General features: G+C 34.0%; 1 protein-coding gene across 2 annotated transcripts in view; it reads left to right on the top strand.

Annotated features, from left to right (window-relative positions):
- NYAP2 (neuronal tyrosine-phosphorylated phosphoinositide-3-kinase adaptor 2) overlaps positions 1–18,080 on the top strand; it is a 245,473-nt gene extending 227,393 nt beyond the window's left edge. For both annotated transcript variants that reach the window (XM_036997806.2, XM_073218042.1), the window contains one exon: positions 13,979–18,080. In XM_036997806.2, the coding sequence (XP_036853701.2) occupies positions 13,979–14,206 (228 nt within the window). In that variant the 3' untranslated portion in view covers positions 14,207–18,080. The remainder of the gene's footprint in view (positions 1–13,978) is intronic.
- Positions 18,081–22,944: the final 4,864 nt, after the last annotated feature.

Here is a 22,944-nt window from a genome sequence, read left to right as displayed (position 1 = left end):
GATAAAAAAATGTTTACTGAGATGGAAGTCTCATTAATTTATCCTTGGTTAGGTCCATATGCACTATTAAAAACCAATATTTTGCAATGAAATAAAATTTGAAATTAAATTAATGCTAATATAAGCGATTAAGAGAATATACTCAGTGAAAAACGTCAATACACTTATTATAATTGAATTTTATCTCATAGTACTGTTTGCTCCTTCAGGGAATATCCCTTTAAGGCATTCTACTTATGAACTTCCTGCTCATTTAAAAACATAGATTAATTCCAAAACTCACTCAGAGGTTTTTATTTTCCTTTATTACAAATAATTAGCTTAATCAATTAGCCGCTGAAATTATATCTGAAGTCATTATCAGGTTTAATTGCTGAGGAATATGTTGTGTCTTCTTTATTGGGAAACATGTATCACAATTTTTCTATGGCCTTTTTTACTTTCCAAGGGCAAAGACTTTATAAACATAGAATAACAAAAAGCCAAATCAAGAAATATATTTATGTGTGTGTGCGTGTGTATACATATACATATATATATATATGAAGATTTTAAGATTATACATGGTCCTGCCTATGGGCATAGTGATACTTTTTTTAATATTTGGGCATGAATCAGCTTTCCTCTGAAAAGCCTCATCTTGCACTTTGATGCATGAATATCATATATCACTTACACTTCTATTAGATGTCTGTCACAACTTTATACAAACTTTAATCCAGCAATATTTTAAGGTTATTTTACTTGACAGTTTTATATCACAAAACAAACCTTTCTCATGCAATGCAATAATTATTTCTCAGTCATTGCATTTTTCTGTATCCTTACACAGAAGAATCCACTTACTATATCTGTATATGCGCTCTGTATACATAATAAAGATGCCAACATCGTGTTACTCATGCCTACATGGATGGTGGGTTATTGAATAGATAGGTTTCCATTGTATATTTCATCAGTCTTTTACCAGAGAACATGAGCTAAATTACATACAATTGCCAGTTTGCATTTGTTCATAAGAGATACAAAGTTAATGTCCTGGGCTGACAACTTGCTTTTGCATTTACTTGTCGTCCTATAATATTAAATTGTGATGCATTTTAAATGTTTAAAAGACCTTCAGTTTTCTAGACATAGAAATTTTATTCTTTTCTAAAAATCTGCTACAGCAAAGAATTTGTGAAATGATGGTTTCGTTAAAAGAATGAGCGTCTTCTTTCTTGGTGGTATGGAAGCCGTCCCTGGCCTTTTTCCCATACGTAGCTTTTTACTTTTTCTTCTGATGCAACTCATGAACCAGCTAACACTTTCGAGTAACTCAGTCAAGAGACCAAATTATACTTGGAGAAACATAAATAAAGGTAGGAGGATCACTATATTGTTTGCTACCATGAAACTGAGAAGAAAGGTGTTTGTTGACATGAATTTCATTTGAGGTTGATGAAATAAAAAGAAAAATATCTTCAGAGGGGCTTCCCTGGTGCAGTACCAGAGCAGGTCATGTATTCTCAGCCCACAGTCATATGAAAGTACTACCAGTGAGGAAACCATTGGCAGGTGAGGTGACATAGACCTATTCTTCCATAGCAAGAACAGGGTCATTGTTCTTATTGTCACTGGGACTGTTGTTCTTCACCACTTGGACACACCTTTCAGGGTGCTCCATCCATTCAATGTTTTAGTAGTCATTTACTCAAGAAGGAAGCCAGGAGGGAGGTAATGTGAAGGGCAGTTCAACCTTTGCAGTTCTACCCTGAGATATTGAAGATAATCTGGTGAAAATATTTTAGGGCCTGGTGAGTGTATTCTTGTGGATTAGAGGCAAGGAACCGGAACTACAGATCCGGGGTCTACCAGGGGAGGGAGGTTACTGTGTTCTGCTGTATCGATAATTCCCTGTGATGACCAGTGTGAAACCTGTCTCCAGAGACTGATGAATGACCTGCAACCTCTTCTGAACTTGATTTTTCTCATCTAGAAAATAGTGACCACCAGGGTCATTTGGGAGGCTACAATGAAATGATGTAGTTGGAGTGATCACACAGGGCCTTGCTCATTGTTGCTGCTCTTATTACACTGTTGATGTTGTTATGATTATTACTCAGATTGTGACAATCCTTTACCCCAAAGCCACTTCATCAAAGGTGAATATAACTTGCTAACTTACTTCAGAACTTCTATAAAATCATTCAAGAAAGTTTTGATATCATTCCTTGATACTAATTTAGAATCTCAAGATTTTATTAGCTTTAGGCAACCATTTTTTTTCTTCAGTGACATCACTGACACATATATTCCTTCAGCAAAACTTTATTTTATATTTTTAACAACATGATAATCAGGAAACCTATAGAAAGTCTTAATAATTTACTCATAGATGTATGTTACATTCATACATGTATACGTAATTACATGGAAGTACTGTGTGACATATACTTTTATACATTCATGCATACATATGTTAATGAATTTGTGTACATGTATTTGTGCATGTGATAGGCTTCCAGATAGTCTTCCACATGGATTTTTATTTTCTTTTAATGAAGTATAATGATTCTTTGAAACACTTGTTAAATATTTTCTTAAGTGACACACTTTAGAAGACTTTCCTATGTTCCAACCTAGAAGACTGTATCTGTCCAAAATGTACATCATTTGAGGTAGGAAAATAAACGCTGATCGGTAAAAGGCTAATTAGTTATGTATATGTTTTCACTGGAATAGATTTATGTTTCAAATAGGTAACTATCACATCAGAGCAGTTTGAAAGGGGGAAACAGTTTTTCAATTTTGACATTCCTTTTCTTAAAGTAGAATTGATATGCATATTCTAATGATTGAGTTTCACACCAGCTATTATGTCATAAAATGAAATTATAGTACAGAATTACTTACAGAATTTCAAATATGACAGCTATTGTTACTGATAAATATGTGTTTGAACAATTGATCAAATTAAATATTTGAAATAAATAAAAGTAGATTCTCAGCTCATGAAGAATTAAAAAATAAAATTTGTCCTTTCGTTGTTTTATCTTTTGTCTTATTTTTCTAATTAAATATATTTTCCCTTCCTAAGCAACATACATCTGGCAACAAAGAGGAATTTTTTAAAAATTAAGTAAAAGATGAGTTAAAGAGCCCAACAAAACCAGAAGCCTTGAAAAATATAAAGAATTATACTTACAGGTTATCAAAAAGGCAGGAAATTTAAAGAATAAAAAATAGAGTAGTTCTGAAAAAATAAATTGATTTGACTATGTACAAATTTGAAACATCTATTTGTACTAACATAAACAACTAATTATTAAGTGTTAAACATTGGAAATTATTACAGCAAAATATAAATACCCAAGTTTACAAAAAAATTATATACTATGAATAAAACCACCACCTCATTAGGAAATAAAAGAAAAAACTAAGACTATGGGTCTCCTGTTATTAAACAATTGGGAAAAATTCAAGCTCATTCAACTCATTATTAATAACATCAAATGTTGAAACAAAGGCTTCTTTTAGACCCCAAAATTTACAAAGTTGTTTTTGCTTACTTTTTTCTTTTTTTTTTTTTTTTTTGGTAACAACTTATTCTAATGAAGATGTGGTAAATGGGAATGGAAAAATGTTTTAACTTTTCTGGAAGACGAATAGACTATATCTGTATCAAGAGCCTTAAAATGTTCTAACTATTCTACTAGGAAATATTGTTTGTTTAGATTTCTAGGGGGAAAAAAATCATAAAGTATTGAAACATGACTTACAACATTTAAAAAATGAAAACCAGCCAAATGTGAGCAAATATAAAATGGCTAAATAAAGACATTCATACTGAATAGTTTGTTTTTATTATCATGTCTTGAAAAATGTATCTGAAAGTATAATTATAATAATGAGAAAAATGCTAGGATGTGAAATTTGATATATGGCATAATCACAAGTTTTGAAAAAGATATAATTTATATATACATACATATATAATTATTACATGTCTATGTTATGATTATTCTGATTTATATGTAAGGAATAATATATACTAATTATAAACTAATATATCCTAATAGTATATATTAATGTATACTAATAATATATACTCCTAATAATATATACCAAGGTGTATATATATATATATATATATATATATATATACTCAACTTCTTGTGTGGTGGTATCACAAATGATTTTTATTTATATTACTCTTATCCATATTTCATAGACATATATTACTTTTATAATCAGGAAAAAGTAGTGAAAACATCTACCTCTCAAACTATTCAAACTTTGTTTCAAGGAAGCTGTAACTATATAAAACACAGTGGGACTTGTTTGCAGGTACTGACTTATGATTCTAGGGCTACAAAAAAATTACATAAACAAGATCTCTGTTTTCAGAATCTTGTGCAAAATTCATAATATATACAACGCTCATAGCTTGGTGTAAGAGGTCTTCTGACCTCAGGAAGTAATGAATGAATGATTGAACGGTAGGCCAGCAGTAAGCACGCCTTTCAGAATTCATAGAGGGTCCCAGAATGCTTTCTTGCTACAATTAGCTAAACTTTAAAAACATAAATGGGATTTTACATGAAAAACGAGGCTGTTGGGAAGAGAGGCTGCAACTCTCTCTCCCAGAGAGTTTTAGAATGGAAAAACAGCTGGAGCTACAGAATGGGAGAAAGTAATGGGCCTGTGGTGTTGGTGAGTTATGAGTAATCAGATATGTCTGGAGTATGAAGTGAATGGATGGAGTAAAATAAATCAGCCAGAAAGACAATGTTGAGGCTCACTGTGATGGATCTGGAGCATTAACTGTTTTCTGCAGGTAATGGGGAGCCATTGAATATGATTTTATAGGGGCTCCACAGAGGACACTTGGGCAGAAGTTTGGATGGTGAATTAGAAGTGGCCCCACGGAAGTGTCACTCTAGAGGCAAGCTCAATAGCCCAGAAACTGCACCAAGAAAACAACATTAGGAATGTAAAGGTTGATGACAGATTTGAGAAGCATTTCTGAAGTAGAATTTATTGCTTTTAGGACCATTTGAATGTAGTTACCTGAGACCCACCTTCCCCAGAATCTAGAATCTCTGGGAATGGTAGATACAAAGTTAGCATTTTAACAAACTCCCAAGGGAGGCTGAATGCATGTAAGGTTTAGGAAACAGGTTTTGTCAACTTAAGCCAAAGGGCCAAGGATTGAGAGACCCCAGAATTCAAAGGATTTGAATTCTTGAGACCTCAGAGTCCAAGGGAGGTGTTCTGAACTGTAGAAAACCCAGATTATGACTGATGTGGAATTGAGGGCTGAGTTTAAGGTTAGATACCTCCTGGGGTTGAAAAATCCTGGGAAATATTTTTTTCACTTGTGCAATTTGGAATATTCTTGAATTCAGTTGAGCCAAAGTGGAATAAAATCATTCATTGAATCAAAATTTCAAGAGCTCCTTTCCTGAAAACACATAGATTTCCAGTCACCCATTTGTCCACTCATTCATTCATTGCATGAACATTTATTACATCCTTCTATTGTGCTAAAGGCTAAGGATGTGAGGATTAAGAACAGAGCGTCTGTCTTCAAAGAACTCCCAGTCTACTGGACATAAAGGAGCTTATATTTTTTGGGTAATGTATTTTTGAATAAACCTGTAATAGATTCAAAATTATTAGGTGCAATCTTCCCAACAAACCTGAGGTCTTATTATTTTTATTTTATAAGTAAAGAAGCAAGGTCTCAGAAAAGTTAAGTGATTTGTCCCAGATCTCACAATTAATAAATAGCAAAACCAGGTCATGTTATCCATTTTGTCCATATTATACTGTCTCCTCAGCAGGTAGGAAATCAAACATGCACCCCAAAACAGAATTGTTCTAAAAGAAAGATGCACAGTGTACCAAAAGGGCTTAAGATTGGTTTAATTAAGGCCCTGTTTAGCACGGTAGTTAAATCCAACCTCTGCCCTTGGAGGTAACTTGTGACCAGGTCTTGATTCAAGGACATCACCATAAAACTGATGAGTTGGGTGTTTTTCTCCTTTTGCAAGCAGAGAAAATGAGTAGTCGACATTAACTTGAAACTCCATTTTGTCTTTATAGCTTTATAATACTAAGGCTTATTAACTTACAATTTTAAAATCTTTTTGATGAGTGTGTTTTACACAATTGATATGTAAGTGATCACAGATATATAAAAATAAATAGTATATATGGCTTAAAATACCAACATATGATGTTTCTCATTCTGTGCCTAGTGGAGATTGTATACCAAGAGGGACCTTCAGATCTAGGAAAAGAAGGGCAAGAATTAATGTATACGCATGATGTTACATTCAAAAGCAACTGTGAAATCAAAGTGTGGTTCTCATGTTGTAACGATATCTGTATCTCAAAGTTACATTTAGACATCTGAAATCGAAACTGTAGTTCCAGTTCTTGCCTCAGCTATAAACTTGTTTAATAATTCTTTTATAAAACATAGGTTCTGAGTCAACATGGCCAATAAGTGAGAGAGGATTTGATTACTAGGGAATAATTAAAAAAGCATCTGATCAATAGATCAGAGTTAAAGATGATGAAAAAATACAGGAAATACAAAAGACTATAGAAAAAGCTATACCCAAGGTGCTATTATTTCAAATAATATCATTAGAGTCAAAAGTTATAAACATTTTATATATAATCTTTAATTCTCACAATATTTCAGGCAAGAAAACAAGGTACTTTGTACATCATCATCAAAGTGAGATTAAAAGCCCAGGGTCCAATCTGGGCCCTAAAAGTTCCTGCTTTTGTTGTATTGCACACATGATGTGTTTACTTGGCATTGTACACTTATATTATCTGGGTTTTGTGGGGGTTTTCTGTTTGTTTTTTGGTATTGCACACTATTATATATTCAAAGAGCTCCATTCTGGCTTTCATAAAAAAAAGAGAAAAAAAGTGCAGAATCATCTTCCTGACTTTGAATTTACACTTTCAAAGTTGAATATAAAGTGATTATAGGTAATTATGAAGGCACATGGATTATTTGACTATAATCTTTAAACATTTACCACCACAGAAAATATTCTGATATTGGGTTCCTTCTATACGCTTTCAAAATATCAATTATTTAAAAATAGATAACAGGGAAAGCCTTATGCCTTCAAAAAGAAAGACTTCTTTTTTTTTTTCTGTGTAATGATGAAGTAACATGGATTTGATCATTTGTTATTTGATAACTAAGTAATAGACCAATCAGTGAATTTGCAAGTGCAGATAATTGTAACCCTTCTGTCTCTGTGTTCTGTCGGTTTCAGAAGGTTTATTGAGGGCTTGCATTGGTGCTGTACTATGCAAAGCTGACTGATTCTTCCTAAAATATAGTTGGAAAGAAAGAAAACATAGTTCACTAAAATCCTTTTTAAACAAGCTCTCAAAGCAACTTTTATATTGAAGTTGAGTCCTCACAGCGACACATCACAGAAAAGCAAATAATCATGTAGGGGTATAAAAAGAAGGGGTTGACCTTGTATGAAATCTCTTATCTAGAGAATTTCAACCATATTATCCACTTTCTTTAATTCCAGCATTCCTCCTTGTCCTTATAATGATGAAATTGTAAAATGTGTAGTCAACATGCCCAAATGATTTCTCAGAGCGAGTTTCAACTCTGAGTCTCACCCTTTTGATTTAACTAATAGGCCAAACTTGATGTGTAAAATATTGTAAGCACCTTTGGATCAATGCTCTTCATTCTGTTTTTATAACCCTCTTTATAGAGCTAATATTAACATGGGTCTTTTTGGTCTTCTAGTAGGAAGTTCTAAAGTATACATATTTTAAGGGTTCATTGGTCAGTTACCGAGAGGTTAGCAGACTTTTTCTGTAAAGGGCCAGACAGCAAATATTTCAGGCTTTGTGGGCCATATGTTCTCTGTCCAACTAAAACAGGCCAACACGAAAACAGCCAAAGTCAGTGTGGCAGCAAATGGGTGTGTCTGTGTACTGCTTAAAACAGAAGCTGACATTCGGATTTCATGCACTTTTCACGTCATGACATTCTCTTCTTTTGTGTTTTGTTTAACTATTCAGCAAGGTAAAACATTCTTGCGCGTGGACAGTACAAAAACAGGCGGTGGGGTATTTGGGAAATGCATTGTAGCTTGCCAACTGCAGCTCATTATCTTGAAGTATTTGTATAAAAAGCCATGATACTTCCATATTTATTCTTTATGTGTTTTGTTAATAAAGAATCCATCTCTTTGCCCTCTAAATGGGAGAGGAAGAATGTTTTCAGTGAGAGCGCTAACACCTCTGGCTGACCTCATGCCCCCTAAGGACAGGGACAGCACAGGCGCAGGTGGCTCGTCACCTCGCCCTTCTAGAATCACATCAGCTGGCCCTCCTGCCTGCTCTTCCTTGGTGCCCCACTGCTGCTGTCCATGCTCTCCTGGAGAAATCTGCAGGGAATAGAGAAAATCGAGAGAAATTTGGTATCTCTAGCTTCTTTTTCAGAGAAATTATGATTTCCATAAAATGGGCTCACCGGATTGGAGAAATTGGCACACAGCAAGCAATATGGAACTGATAGATTTCCCGCCGTCCTGAAGCACCCGAAAGTTAGAAGTCGTGTTGGGTTTGCTGTTTAAGAAATTAAATTTGTTGCACAAGTCTCAAGACTCATAGCTGAACTTTATTTCAAGGCGAGTGAGGCACTTGCTCAATGTTCTTTCTTGTATCTCTGATAAATTATTATTTCTTGCACATGCTAACCCATGAGGCACAAAAATCAAAAGCCATTGAGATTAGGCATGCTTTTATCAATTTTATTCTGGTATCTTCTTTAGTGGTGAAATGCTCCAAGTGCTTATTTCAGAGTATTTTTTCTTTATGATTTACATTTTTTGGAAAATTGAATATTTTAAATAAATTATATGGTGATTTATTATTAGATAGTATTACTATTCCTTTGTTCTTTGGAAAAAATATTCTCAATATGAGGAAGTACTTACTTTGTTTCTTAGAGAAAGTAATGATTGAAGTGAATTAAAAACTCCTCATTTATGTTGTTCTTGATGCCCTAAAGGATCAGTAGGTAAGACATTAACAATGTCTGAGGCTTTACACTTTCCCCATCTTTTTTGCATGCTTTACTTAGTTCACTGTCTCTTACAACCATGTGAAGTATGAAGTATCTACTCATATACATAAATACATGAAGTATGTACAATATACATGAAATGAGCATATGAAGTACATGAAAATATATATATACTATGTATATAATTATGTACCTATACATATACAATTTTTGTAGGAAATACAAACAAGTTCAGAGAAATACACGACTTCAATGTCCCACAACAATCAGGACTGCAAAGAATTCATTTAACTCTGTCCATTATACCATGTGGCTTCCATCTGAAGAATGAAAAATACAGTTAAAATTGGCATCTGGAAAGAATATGGTCTTTTCATATGATTGACATATATATCTATATATAGATACCTATCTATATATAGATATACTCTTTATTTGAATTTTAGAATAGTTTCTAAGTTTACAGAAAGGCTACAGAGAGTGCACAAAGGGTTCTTGTATACCTCCCCACAGTTTCCCCTTTCGTTAATACTTTACATTACTGCGTATATATTTGTCAGAACTAGTGAATCAATACTGATACATTATTATTAATGCCTATAAATTCATTTGACTTCCTTAGTTCTTATTTCTTTCTTTCAGGATCCCCTCCAGGATACCATAGAAATTAATTTTAGTCATTCTGCCTGCTTTGCCTTCTGTAGACTTTGACAGTTTCTCAGATTTTCCTTATTTTGAATGACCTGGACCATTTTGAGGATTGCTGGACTGGTATTTTGTAGAAGGTCTCTCCGTTTGGGATTGTCTGATATTTTTCTCATGGTTACACTGGGTTAAAGAGTTTTGGGAGGAAGACCACAGGCGTAGTGTGCCTTTCTCCTCACCTGACGTCAAGGTTACCTACATACTGTCACTATCACAACTGTTGATCGCCTGGTCTGCTGTAGGTAGTGTTTGACAGGTTTCTCTGTTAACTTACTCTCTCTCTCTTTTTCATCCTGAATTCTTTGGAAAGAAGTCACTGTGTATCACATACAATTAAGGGATGGAGATTTATATTTCACCTCTTTGAGTAGGAGCTTCACTTGATTTTATCTCCATCAACTTATTAGCCAAGAATATTGCCTGTGCTGAATTGTGTTAATATGAAAATATTGCCCAAGAGATGTGTGCTCATATGAATTAAATAATTGTCTTATACTTGTCTCCCAATGTATACTTAGTATCATAAGTCATATCTCAGAGTTCTTTCAACTTCAGGGTGAAGTAGAATAGGACTTTACAGCTAAATATAACCAGATTTGAAGAATTAGGTGATGAAACAAAAAATAGGAAAGCCATGAAATATTTTGTGGGACCACCCAAAAATTGCTAACACACTTCATATAATTGCTAAACATATTATTTGTTATGTACAAAGTACTGAATTGAAGCGCAGAATCTTACTATCAGACTGAAATGTGGGTTTTAGACAGATTTTAAGCATAGGGATTCTACCATGAAAATGACCATAGTAATAATATTGGAGTTCAATTCCAGGAATTAAAAAGAATATAGACCCTCCAGAAAGAAATATTTACAAACACATACCATTTAAAAGTAAATACCGCAAGCAGATTTGTCTTTTCCTAAATGAATCACATTCTACATTCATTCATTTCATCTGAATATAGTAATAATTTTCTTGGGTATTTTAAGTGAGAAAAATGTTTGAGAGCAGATTTAACATAAGAAGATTCTATACAAGACACAGCAGATTTGTTAAAATAGTAATTAAAAATTTTGAATTGGCGATTTTCTAACAACCTATAATTGAATTCTCTTAGAATATCTAGCCCTCATTCATGTATTGGGCAATATATTCTCATGAAATTTGTATTGACAATACATCTGGCCACCAAGGGAAGACAGGTCAATATTATAGAGTTAGTCTGAAAAAAAAAGGGGAGTTTATTTTCTTCTATTAATGTTTAAACCATTATATAAGTCAAGTGGACATATAATTATTTTAAAATAAAAATGTAAAGTATATGAAAACTATACTTTATAACTTTATTCTTAAACTTCTTTTAGATATTTTGGAGAAATTGATTATCCTTAATAAATGAATAGCATAATTGACAGAAAACACACACTTCTACTATAGATAATGTAATGCAATTATATGTGTATGAAATATAGTGTCCCCTACAAAATATATTGGTGACAATGTTGTCAGAGTGATCCAGGAATATTATTTTTCAGTCACAAGTACTAATTCACACCCTTAAAATATTAAAGGAAGTTAAGTAATAGATGACTTACTGTTTTTATGGACAACTAAGTACAATGCAAATATTGAAGTGATGCTGTGAATATCTTACCTTAAAGAAGGTTGGAGGTTTTGCAGTTTCATTGGAATGTGTAAAATCCAGTGAGATTTGACTAGAAAATTATCTGGAGAGTTTTCTGAGAGGCAACATAAACTGATGATGGTGATGGTGGCTTTCTTTTTACTCATAGAACTTACCGAGAGCTTAATGACTCTGTTCTGCATGTTGGGGCTGCTGAGATGGATGAGATTTGGGGCCTCCTGTCTGGGAATTCTGTGTTATAAATGCTATTTATAACAGTTTATAGTCACTCAATAAATTTTGCTTGTATTTATACCAAAATAGAGTTACTGTATTTTTATTGCATAGATCATTGTTATAAAATATGATAACCCTTTTGAAAAACTTCCAAACCACTTTGGCAATATCCTATTGGGACAAAATCCTGTTGGTTAGGTTACTTCAACAAACATCTAGAATATTTTCCTTTAAAAAGTGAACATCTATGGCTAACATCCTGGGCTAGGGACTAGAGGACAGTAAAAGGCATAAAGCACAGCCTATCCTTTTGAGCAATTTTATATCAATTAGGCACATACAGGACACTTACCTGAGGGTATCATCTTCTGGACTCCCAACTCAAGTCATTGACTTTGATTTATTTGATATGCAGTTTTTTAAAAATTATTAAGCCATAAAATATATTTTTGAGTAGCATCTGGAAGTGGTAGTACATAAAACAATAACTACTATTATGATTTTTAGATAATATTTAGGAAATGGGACATGCTTTGGTAGAAAGAATATTCACTTTGGAGTGTGAGTTTGAAAAAGGTCTGTATCACAGGTAATAAGCTGCGACCTTGATGTAGTTCCTTAAACTTCCTGAGGCTCAGCATTCTTACTTATAGTGTGCAGACCAATCTTAACTTTCAGGGAGGATGGGAGGACTTAGTAAGCCCTTTGTGCATGCTTGGCAGAGAGCGGGTATGGAAAACAGCTAGATATTTGTCGGTATTAGAATAATAATACTTGGACAATGGTTTAATATTTTTAAAAATGACTACCTTCATTATCCAATATAAGCCATACACCAGCTTCTGAGATTGAAATATGATCAATTTTATTATTTAGATGAAGAAACCAAGAAGTAGAGCTACTCGGGGAAATTTGGCACATCCAGGCATGGAAGCTTTGTCTTCTAGCTGTGGGTCCTGCCCTCTTCATAAAGGACTGGGAATCATGAGAATCTGATTTTGCCTTGTTCACACAAAAGCCTACTTTCCTGGATCTGGGCAAGATTTATGATTTCTTAAAGTCTTAGCTTCCTCATCTGTACTTTGATGGTGTGGTGTTCTACTAATTTATCTTCCCAGTCCTTTCCAGGTTTGCATATACTTTGAGAATCAGTGTAGCATAGTTGTTAAAGGCACAGTGTTGGAGAGGCAATCGTTACAAATCCTTACTCTGCCACTTACTGGCTCTGTAATCTTAAATAAGTAGCCAATTCTGTCTCCTTTTACTCATCATTATGGGTCAATAAATAATACATATTTCAGAGCATCATCATTGTGAGGAATAAATGAATTAAACTGTTCCAATGACTTAAAATGGAATCTGGTATAGAGAAAGCATACTGTGGTTACTATTCTAAGATTGAAACGTCAAATTCAGTGACTCCAAGTGAACTAGTTTAACCCTTCAAGTCATAGAGTGAATTTGCTTGAACAGTTAAGTGGAGGCCTCCCCATCCTTGGTTCATGACATGATCACATTGCTATCTTGTGTGCTATCCTGGACAGACTCAACCCACTGACTCTCTTCTAAAGAACAGTATTGGTGGACATGGTCACGTATACAGGGAGACAGTATTTATCTGTCCAGAAATGTATGTATGTAAATCCATATCAAGTTAGTACTGAATCTTCTTCTGATAGACAATTGACCTGATGAATCAATCTGTTCCCCTAAAGTGCTGGAACTCTTTGGGGGTCATGTCAGTATGATTGCAGAGGCCAGTTATTCTAAATTAGACATTTGCTGAAGCATCAAAAATGTAGCTGAACTTCTTTGGTAAAATAATTATTTAAACATTTAAATTCCAAGCATTAGATGCACACTGAAAATCATTTTGGTAGAAAAATTATTAAAAAATCTTAATTCTGTGTTACTTATAAACAAACCCAAATTTTGTTTCAAGAGTAAAAATGTTCACTAAAATCTCCAAAACGTATCGCATTCATATTCAATTATACTGACATATTGGGACCTATGAGAGAATGGGATCAACATGAAAGTAATAGGTAAATATTTGGCAAATTGCTTAAAGTGATTTAAAGAAAGGTTTGTTTCTCTATTGTGGACTTTTAGAACATATCAGAAAAATATTTTCACCCAAATTATTGTTTAATAATAATTTGACTGATTTAAGTACAAAATTGATTTATAGTTTCTGTACTTCAATTTTGCTCTGTAAGAATTACAAAGATATAGAAAGGCTGACATTTTCAAATCAACTGCTAGCACAGTGCAAAAAAAATTGCTTTCATGCCAGTTTTTTCTTCTGTATTCACTCTTTCTTTTTTGCTAGGTGGCATGCATGCAGTGGTTTCATGGAGACCATACAATGCTTGAGATGATTGAGAAAAAGCGTTGCTTGTGCAAAGAAATAAAGGCTAGACAGAAAACGGAAAAGGGCCTTTGCAAACAGGATAGCATGCCTATCTTACCCAGCTGGAAGAAGAATGCAGGTGCAAAGAAGTACAGTCCTCCACCCTATTCTAAACAGCAAACGGTATTCTGGGATACTGCCATATGACTTTACAGGATGGCATGAGCTCCACGTGACTAAACATGAAGAAGGAAGTCAACTTGGTCATGTGATAAGTAACTGTTATGTATCTTCTCTGTTTGGAAAGGAATGCCAGCACTTCCCTTGGAAAATCCATGGGAAGCTGTGCCTATTCATGGCAAATTCCAGATAAAATGTATATTTCCTTGCAATTAAGGCACACTTATTTATCCTGGATTATTTTGAATCCAGAAGATATTAAGATGTACATATTTTACTAGTTTATGGGTGACAACTGAAATAATACACATTATACGTATATAAACTACAGAAATATCAAGAGTTTTAATATATGATATAATTTCGGTATTAACTGGTTTGTTATCTCTTTTATATGTAATCCCTTGATGCCTTTTATTATTAATTTTTTGCATTTAAAATGTTATTTTTGTCCACCCACATTTAGCTTCTCTACAAGAGCTCACAGCTATAAATCATGTTCAACCACATAATATATGATCTGGTGCTAGTAATGTAGAAGTCAGATATCATTCGTTAAGAATGCCTGTTGCTTTGTACATTTGTAAGGGTTGATGGGAAATAGGTGCAAATATGATGCTTAATTTGGACATCCATGTTACATCAACACCAATATTTTTGCTACATTGGCTTTATAAAAATTTCTCTTCAATATAATCTCGTTTATTACTAAACAATGGTTAGTCAAACTATAAAGAAAGTTACTAGGACATATTGGGACATCCTAGCAGCAAACATTTCCTTCAGAAATGACTTTAGGGACATGTATGTGTCCTGGCATCATTGACCTGATTGGAGGAGACCAGGGTTCACTGTGACAATGGAAGCAACAGGAATCAAAGGCTAAACATCAAGACTGCTTTCAAGAAAGTGGGACCAGTGGCATTATAGCCGCTTCAGTCACTATTTTTAAGTAACTTTTAATGTATTTGTTTGTTTACCCTAGAAAATGAGAAATAAACATTCAATCAGATGAGTTCACATATTTTAGTACATGAAATGCCAATCTTTCTCAAAATTAAGGTCAATTAATGAATTAGTATCTCTCATTCATTTTTTTCAAAGTATCACCACACTTTTGGGTCGTAATCTTCTGCACATGATCATCACACCCACTTTTACTGATTATGACACCGTGACCAAAGAATTATGACCACTTATTATATTTTGCTTCAAGCAAGAAACAGGAAATGCAGGGGGTGGGGGATGGGGGGATTCAGTTTTATGTCGTGGTGAAATTTAAGTTAAGCAAATCGTATATATCTTTTAACAGCAACTTGTTAGTTGAATATAAATATTTCCATGGATGAATAAAAAAGGAAACTATCACATATATTTTGTATATTCAAATTACTATTTATGCTTCCTAAAATTGACAGTATGTGATTCTTCTTTAACAATCAAGTTAGTATTATATTTCTGAGAGAAAAGGTATGTGTTTGAAGTTATTGTCATAGTGGCTTTCCTTATAAGGGTTTTGACAGCAATAGTACAATGCTGCTCAATAAAACCAAATATAAATAGAAGGTAGGGAATTTTTGTAATCTATATTGCTAAAAATCTAGTAATGCTTTATCAGTAATAGTTCCTTTCAATACTTCGAAATGGTATAAAATAATTTTTTAATATTTTATAATTAATGTATATTTTGATGTCCAATTAGAATTCTGAAAGAATAAGGAAAAAAGGTAACTGGGAGCGTGTACCTTTGTGTGTGTGCACGTATGCGTGAATGAAAACTCAGTGCTGAGAACTGTACACATGAGATGCTTACTGAAGTTTCAGGTTTTGCTTGAATTACTAAGGTGGTTAAAAAAAAAAAACAGAATCAAAAGTCCAGAAAATCATGCAGCAATCCTAAGTAGCTTAAATAAATTCTGCTGCCATGTTTCACCAGTTATAGATACGTTTCAAATCCAACAGTCAATGGAGTCCAAATTAAAGAGTGATGGATGGAATGAGTTCAGATAAAATCAGAATTGAAATAAAATGTGTTTATGGCCCGAATTGTTATTGTGATTTAAGTCATAATGACCATATATAGTTAAGCCAATCAATCAAACCTAAGATATCAATTCTCAGCATCTTTATGATGATCTTGGTGTGTGTGTATATATATATTCAGGCTCAGTATGGTAATGACTGGATAATCCCCTTGACACTTACAGTTAGTAACATGCAAGTGTATTTTTCAGATGGCTATCTTTCCCATATCTCTCTGAATTAGAAGGTATTTTTTCATGTTGGCCACTTCTCAAGAAGGAAACAGGTACTAAAGTGATTTGTGTTGAATTCAGACATCCCCATCTGTTCTGCCAAATTTATACTGTTACCAGGTTTCACAGGTTCCCTATTTAAGCAAGTTGTCTTCTGGGAAGGTAGCTTCTTTGAAAATCTGACCTTAGGCAACCAATTCCATTTAATTTTCCCAAATCTTGCCTTCAGGGGGAAGTAATTGGAAGATCTAGAAAAGTGGCTTCACTGATATTTGATTCAAGAACTGTTATTTCTGTGCCTATATAACTGCCCATTGTGGTGTAGCCATTCTATAATTAATTTCCTCTTTGTGTAGTGTTTCTGTATGTGGAGAAAAAGAGGCCACTAGGATAGAAAGAAAAATAAGTTTACTCTCTGATGGCAATCAATCAGGGCACTTCAATCTATGAATTTGGTCAAATGATAAAACAATCTCTCTACAGCCAGAACACTATGGAATGATAAAGCTCATATTTTCAGCAGTGCCAAAAGAACAAATCATATCATGGTATGGTTATCAGGTTGAAAGTGTTCATGCCTATGAAAAATGGTCTTTTCATGGCAAATTTTATAGAAACAGAATTTTATTGACTGTCAGCAAGAGAAGAGACAAATTTTGTTAGAGTTGATGGAAAGGAGAAATCAAATCCTGCTTTTCTGTCCAATGCCAGAAGCCAGCATCTTCTGAGATACAACAGTAGGTCTTTAAATACACACTGCTACCCTTTCTTCCATGTTTATGCTGTTGAATCAAGTTTGATGTCAAAGTGATTGATTTGTATAAAAGAAGGCTAATGTCCGCCTGTATAAAATCGTTGGAAAAGTGAAACAAAACAAAACATTACTAAATGAAAATGTGTAGTTTTAAAGAATTTACACAGATACATGACAGTTGTCTGGGTACAACTAGACACAACTTCATTTTTCAAAATAGTGATGCTGAGACTCCAGAGAGACTGAAGACCCAAGTAGTTTTCTTTGAGTGCTTCTGGAGAATCTAGAGACATTTTTCTTACTACATTTTGGCTTAGGATTTGTCCTCACACACAATCTGGTTTGACTCTTTTGAGCAAGTTATTTATTAAGTTAATGAAATAAAACCACCATGTTGGCTTATTGTTTTAGCTAATTAAGACTTCAAAACAATGTACATAAACAGTGAAGTTGGAATATAACTTTTAGGTTAAAGTGAATCACTTCCCTAAAATAGAGAAGAGCTTGTACACTAATTATGGCTACCTATGAAAGCAAAAAAAAATTCCTACGATTTAAGTAATAAGTAATCTGAGGTGAGAGAATTCACTGTTGCAAAGGAATAGAAGTAGAACAGAATAGACATTCACAATTCATTGTGTCCCAGACATAAATAGAAGGGAAGAAAAATGGTATCAGTAATATTACTTTTCATTATTAACCCCTACATGGGAAAATAAATAGCTAAATATAGAATGGGGACAATTTATTAATCCATTATTAACAGTTCATTGCTGAGAAATTTGTCTATTGGTTATTAAAAAAAAATTTCTGAAACACTTGAAATTAAACCGTCAATGAGATGTGGCTCCTGCCATCAAGGAGCTTAATTATGTAATCATTAATATAAAATATAAAATTATCATGTTTGACATCTTGTATGTGTTCATGATATTCTCTCCTTTTTTCAGATTAACTGTACAAAGTAAAATATTAAACATGTTAAAGTTAACATCTAAGTATAAAATGTGTTTATGTGTAAGCCTCTATATATGTACACATAGGCTATGTACTGCCGTCTATGTAAATCAGTACAAGATGACACGTTTTACCATGTTGGACTTAAGCATTGTGACTTGGTGTTTGGATTAATTAAAAATCCTTTGATATTTGGGTCAATTACATCATAGCAAAAAGTGTGTAATCTGGAAAAAAAAAGTCTGTTTACATTTCCCTTTAAATATAATAAAGTCTCAAATCTTAGGGAAAACACCTTTCCAGAAATATTGTTGGATTTATCTCAACCAAACATACATGAAAATCTTTTTGAATGTTTAATTGTTCCCAAATATGACTGGGTTTGCCCACCCTAAAATCATCTACATTCACACATGTGTATGCCCACATACAGTATACATACTGTATATAATATATATGAAAATGTTTAGTATGCACTTCTTTTGTTTGGAATTCCTTAGGTTAACATTGATAGTGTAGCAATTTGTGGAAAGTGCACTGTGATAATAAAAAACAAAGCACAGTAAAGTCACAGGTCTTGTTATCTTGCACTAAAAATGTGTTTACGTATTTATCAATTGTATGTTTACTTTCTTGCTCTTTTTGAGAAACTGAAACAAATAGTTATTGAGAAAAATGATATAAAATAATATGTTTTTTAGTGGAAAATGGCACTACATTTTTAAAAGACAGGGCTTTTAAAAGAAACCGTTTAACATCCATTCCAATATAACATGTTTACCGTATCTAAAAATCAGAATGTCGTATTGCATTTTTCATAACTCATCAAAAATGTCAGGTATGTGCCTGAAAAATTGTGCAAATAAGCATTAGATAACAGATTTCTCTACTCATGTGTTGTTAGCCATTTCTATATACATAATATTTAAACACTGATGTTTTAATTTCTCTTAATTTTTGTACTTGATTTTTTTAGGTAACATGTAATTATAAATGTACTTTGATACTACTGAAGTAACCAGATGTTGTTTGAAAATAAACTGTTTCCTTTAGTGCATTGACAATATTTTACGATACTTTTGTGCTTATTTATTTGTGCTCCCGTGTAATTATAATAAAAGCAATAGTTTAAATTAATTGACGTTCTCATTGCTGGTATTTATTCATTAAGAAACAAGATAAGGAAGAACTCTTTCAAAAGCAAAGTACACACATTTTTCAACTTCTACAGTTGTCTGTGAGATTGTATATTGTGGAAGATCGATGGAAGTTAGTAACGAAGGCCTGGAAACTTCTTTAGTTATGTGACCCCAGATGTCCACAGTCACCACTTGGCTTCTCCCTCTAACAGGCTGTCCACTAAATAAGAGTAAACTTGACATTTTTCTTTCTTCAGTATGTACCTAATTCAAATTAAATGACTGAGCATGTATCTAAAGTGTGCCACAAGCATTAAAGAAATAGGCCCCCAATCTTAGCCGGTGTGTGCAGACAGAATATTTATTGGAAGGGTAGTTAGCACATTCATTTATTCATTCTTCTAGAATGAATGTAATTTATGTAGGGAGTAAGTCAGTGTGTTTAATGCAACTGGGATATCAGTAAAATGTCATTGAGCACCTGAAATACATGAGACAAGGCCCTGGAGCTCAGCAAGCTTACCAAAATAAAAGTGCATTTGTAAGTATGCAGTCTCTTCTAGTAGTTTCTAATGGCTATTTCATCAACCACTTACATCTCCCGTATATCCAATTTCAGTGTAACTTATTATAGTTTCATAATTCATCACAGCTTCTTTTCATGTTCACTTCTTAAAAGGAATCCAATTCATTCCCATTGGTTAGTCCATCCTTCAGCTCTTCAAATGTCTCAAGTATATACTGTCTTTTGATTGAACAAGAAATAACTAGCCACACTCCCCACTGGCAACATTCCAAGCTTCCACCCATCTCATCTCAAGACAGGAAGTGTCCCTTATTGTAAACTGTCTCTTTTATTCTCCCAACACCCACTAAAATTCCTTTGTTTCCAGCTTTGTGTTCCCAGGGTCTAATTAGTTATGTTGACACTAAGATGTGAATGGCTGATAAAGCAGTGTCCACCCTCCTATGGTTATTTCCATTTGAGAGGATTCTTACTAAAACGTACGATTGAATACCAGTTAGTGAAACGTCAGGCAATGTGGCAGCAGAGGAGATTGGGAGGAAAGATACAGAAAACTCTGCACAAAATCACCTCAAAGCATGTCCTTTAGAGCAGTGGTTCTCCAGCTTTGCTGCATAGAAGAATTCAAAAACTCCCCCTGTCCAGAAAGCACCCTGGGGGGTGTACACGAGCAATGGAAGCTTTGAAAAGCCCTCAAGTGATTCCAGGGTGGAAAAAAATTGAGAATTAGAGCAGTGCTTCTCAAACTTTAATATACTTGCTTATTCCTTGGGGATCTTGTTAACATACAGGTCCTGATTCAGTGCAGTCTGAAATTTGGCATCTTAGCAAGATCCCAGGAGATGCTGATGCTGACTGCTTGTAGACCACCCACTATGTGACAACTCCTAGGCAACTCACTTCTCTTTTATTTCCCACTATTTTTAGGGAGCTTTTGGTACCATACCCTAGAGCCCTGCTACTCAAAGTGTACTTCACAGATGGACAACATAGAATTATCTCGGGACTTGTTAGAACTGCAAAACCTTGAGATCCACCCTAGATGAATCTTTGGAGCTGATACTCATGAATTTTGGTGGCTGAGGCTCATAGATCTATTTCAGCAAGCTATTCAGATGATTTTTATGCCCAGAAAAGGTTGAGAAGCATTGCCCTAGACCAGTGTGGCTTTCAATCATGGCAGTACGTTACATTCATCTTGGGAGATTTTTATTTATTTTGATAACTGGGCTCCACTCAGAAAGATTCTGATTTAATCAGCTTGGCCTCAGGGTTAGACAACTTTTCCTCTTACACTTTCTCCTCTTTATCCTTTCAGCAGGGTTACATTACTTAAAATTTATTCTAAATTTTGCTTAGAAATTAGTGTCCAAGAGCTACTTAGACTTTTTATTGTTGATAATGGTATTAGGAGTCTGTTAGATTTCCCCCCCAGTTGGGATTGATGTACCCATTCCCACCCCCCCCCTGGCACATACAAACACATGGTATTGTGTGTGAGTTTCCCTTACAATGTCATGTCTTATAACAGTTGTTTCTTTGGGAGTTTGTCTTCTAATACTACCTGGTAAGTTTCAGAAAGGGAGCCAGTTTTGCTTGTGGTAAATCTTTTGTTCCCCAAAGTGCCTGGCCTATTGCTTTGCAAATTCAAGTACTAAGTGATATTCATTGACTTCATTTATACATTTATTCAACGAATGTTCACTGTAGCCCTCCTATATACCAAGCACTGTTCTAGACAGCAACAGAGCAAAATCCATGAAACGTAAAGTTTAAATTCTGGTTGATTTATGTATTGTTTTGATCTATCTTCCACCTCCTCTCTTTCATTACTGCCTGTTCATAGACCAACATCTCTGTTTATCAGTATCTAAAACAAAAATTGTATGAGATCTTGAGATTTTTACGATTTATAGCTCAGGATTACTATATCTACCTGTGAGTATTATTTACATAGTTAATTTATTTATATCTATCCATCTACACATTTATTTAAACTGCACTATTATAAAATGAATGTTTATGTTAATGCACAAAATATAGCAAGATAACATGTGCTAGAAATGAGTGACGACTTTAAAAAGAAGGAAAAAAATAGGGCATGAGATAAATCCAATCAGGAATGATTTTGTTTCACAAAATGCCTATGATGATAAGGCTATATAACTGCTAAATATAAGCTCCTATCATCCTAACAGCTATACTGCTAGTAATGGTGATAATAATGACTGCTATGATTTATTGCTTACACCACGTCAGATACTGAACTGTTCTAATTGTTTTTTATTGAATTCTCAACTCTATGATTATCTTCATTTTCTAGATAAAACAGCTGAAGTTTACAGAACTTGTCCAGATTTATCCAGATAGTAGGTACGAATCTGGGAAACTCAAGCCTCTTATTTAAATTAATTTTTGTCAGTTTGCTATTCACCATGTACCAAGATTCAAAGATGTTTTGAGTGCCCTGCAAGCACTATATTCCTGTCGCATGAATGGAATTAGCCCCTTTAACTTACATTTATATACCTAACACCACAGAGGCCGTGTTTTCCCTACAACAAAACACACTCCAGAGTTACAGCTCAGTGCAGGGGACTTTAGGTTTTCAGAAGTCTTTGTCTTTATTGACCATTCCTTAACAATCTTCTAACTAGTTGCAATGAAGGTCAAATGAATTGGCTAAGGTCAAGCAGTAAATTGGCTTTTGGATTGATTTTTCTGGTACATTTTCTTTAGGGTAACTAATATTGCCACATTATGTTGAGTTCAGTGTCTTGATATACTTTCAAGTGCCTTCTCAGCTACATTCAGTGAAAGACGTATTGGCTTAAGGGGGTACTTTGCTTTAGGGAATGCATCCAGCCAAATTTTGTTAGTCTTTCTTCAGGGAAGACACCGTATGTCATATTTATAAGAGACAGAGGAAAAGAGAATAATGGACTAGCACTTGGCTAAGTTAAAATATACCATCCCACCGGGCACCTCCACATCCACACTCTATTCTTCAGCAATATTTCCTCACAAGGGTCCTTGTGAGGTGTGACTCATGACACTGAGGTAGAAAAACAAATCGTGTTATTTTAATAAATATATTTAAAAGATAAAGTTAGCATATTAAAATATTCATCTTG

This window comes from Manis javanica, chromosome 12, assembly GCF_040802235.1.
Source record: "Manis javanica isolate MJ-LG chromosome 12, MJ_LKY, whole genome shotgun sequence".
NCBI classification, from domain to species: Eukaryota; Metazoa; Chordata; class Mammalia; order Pholidota; family Manidae; genus Manis; species Manis javanica.
This window is presented reverse-complemented; position numbering and strand designations above follow the sequence as displayed.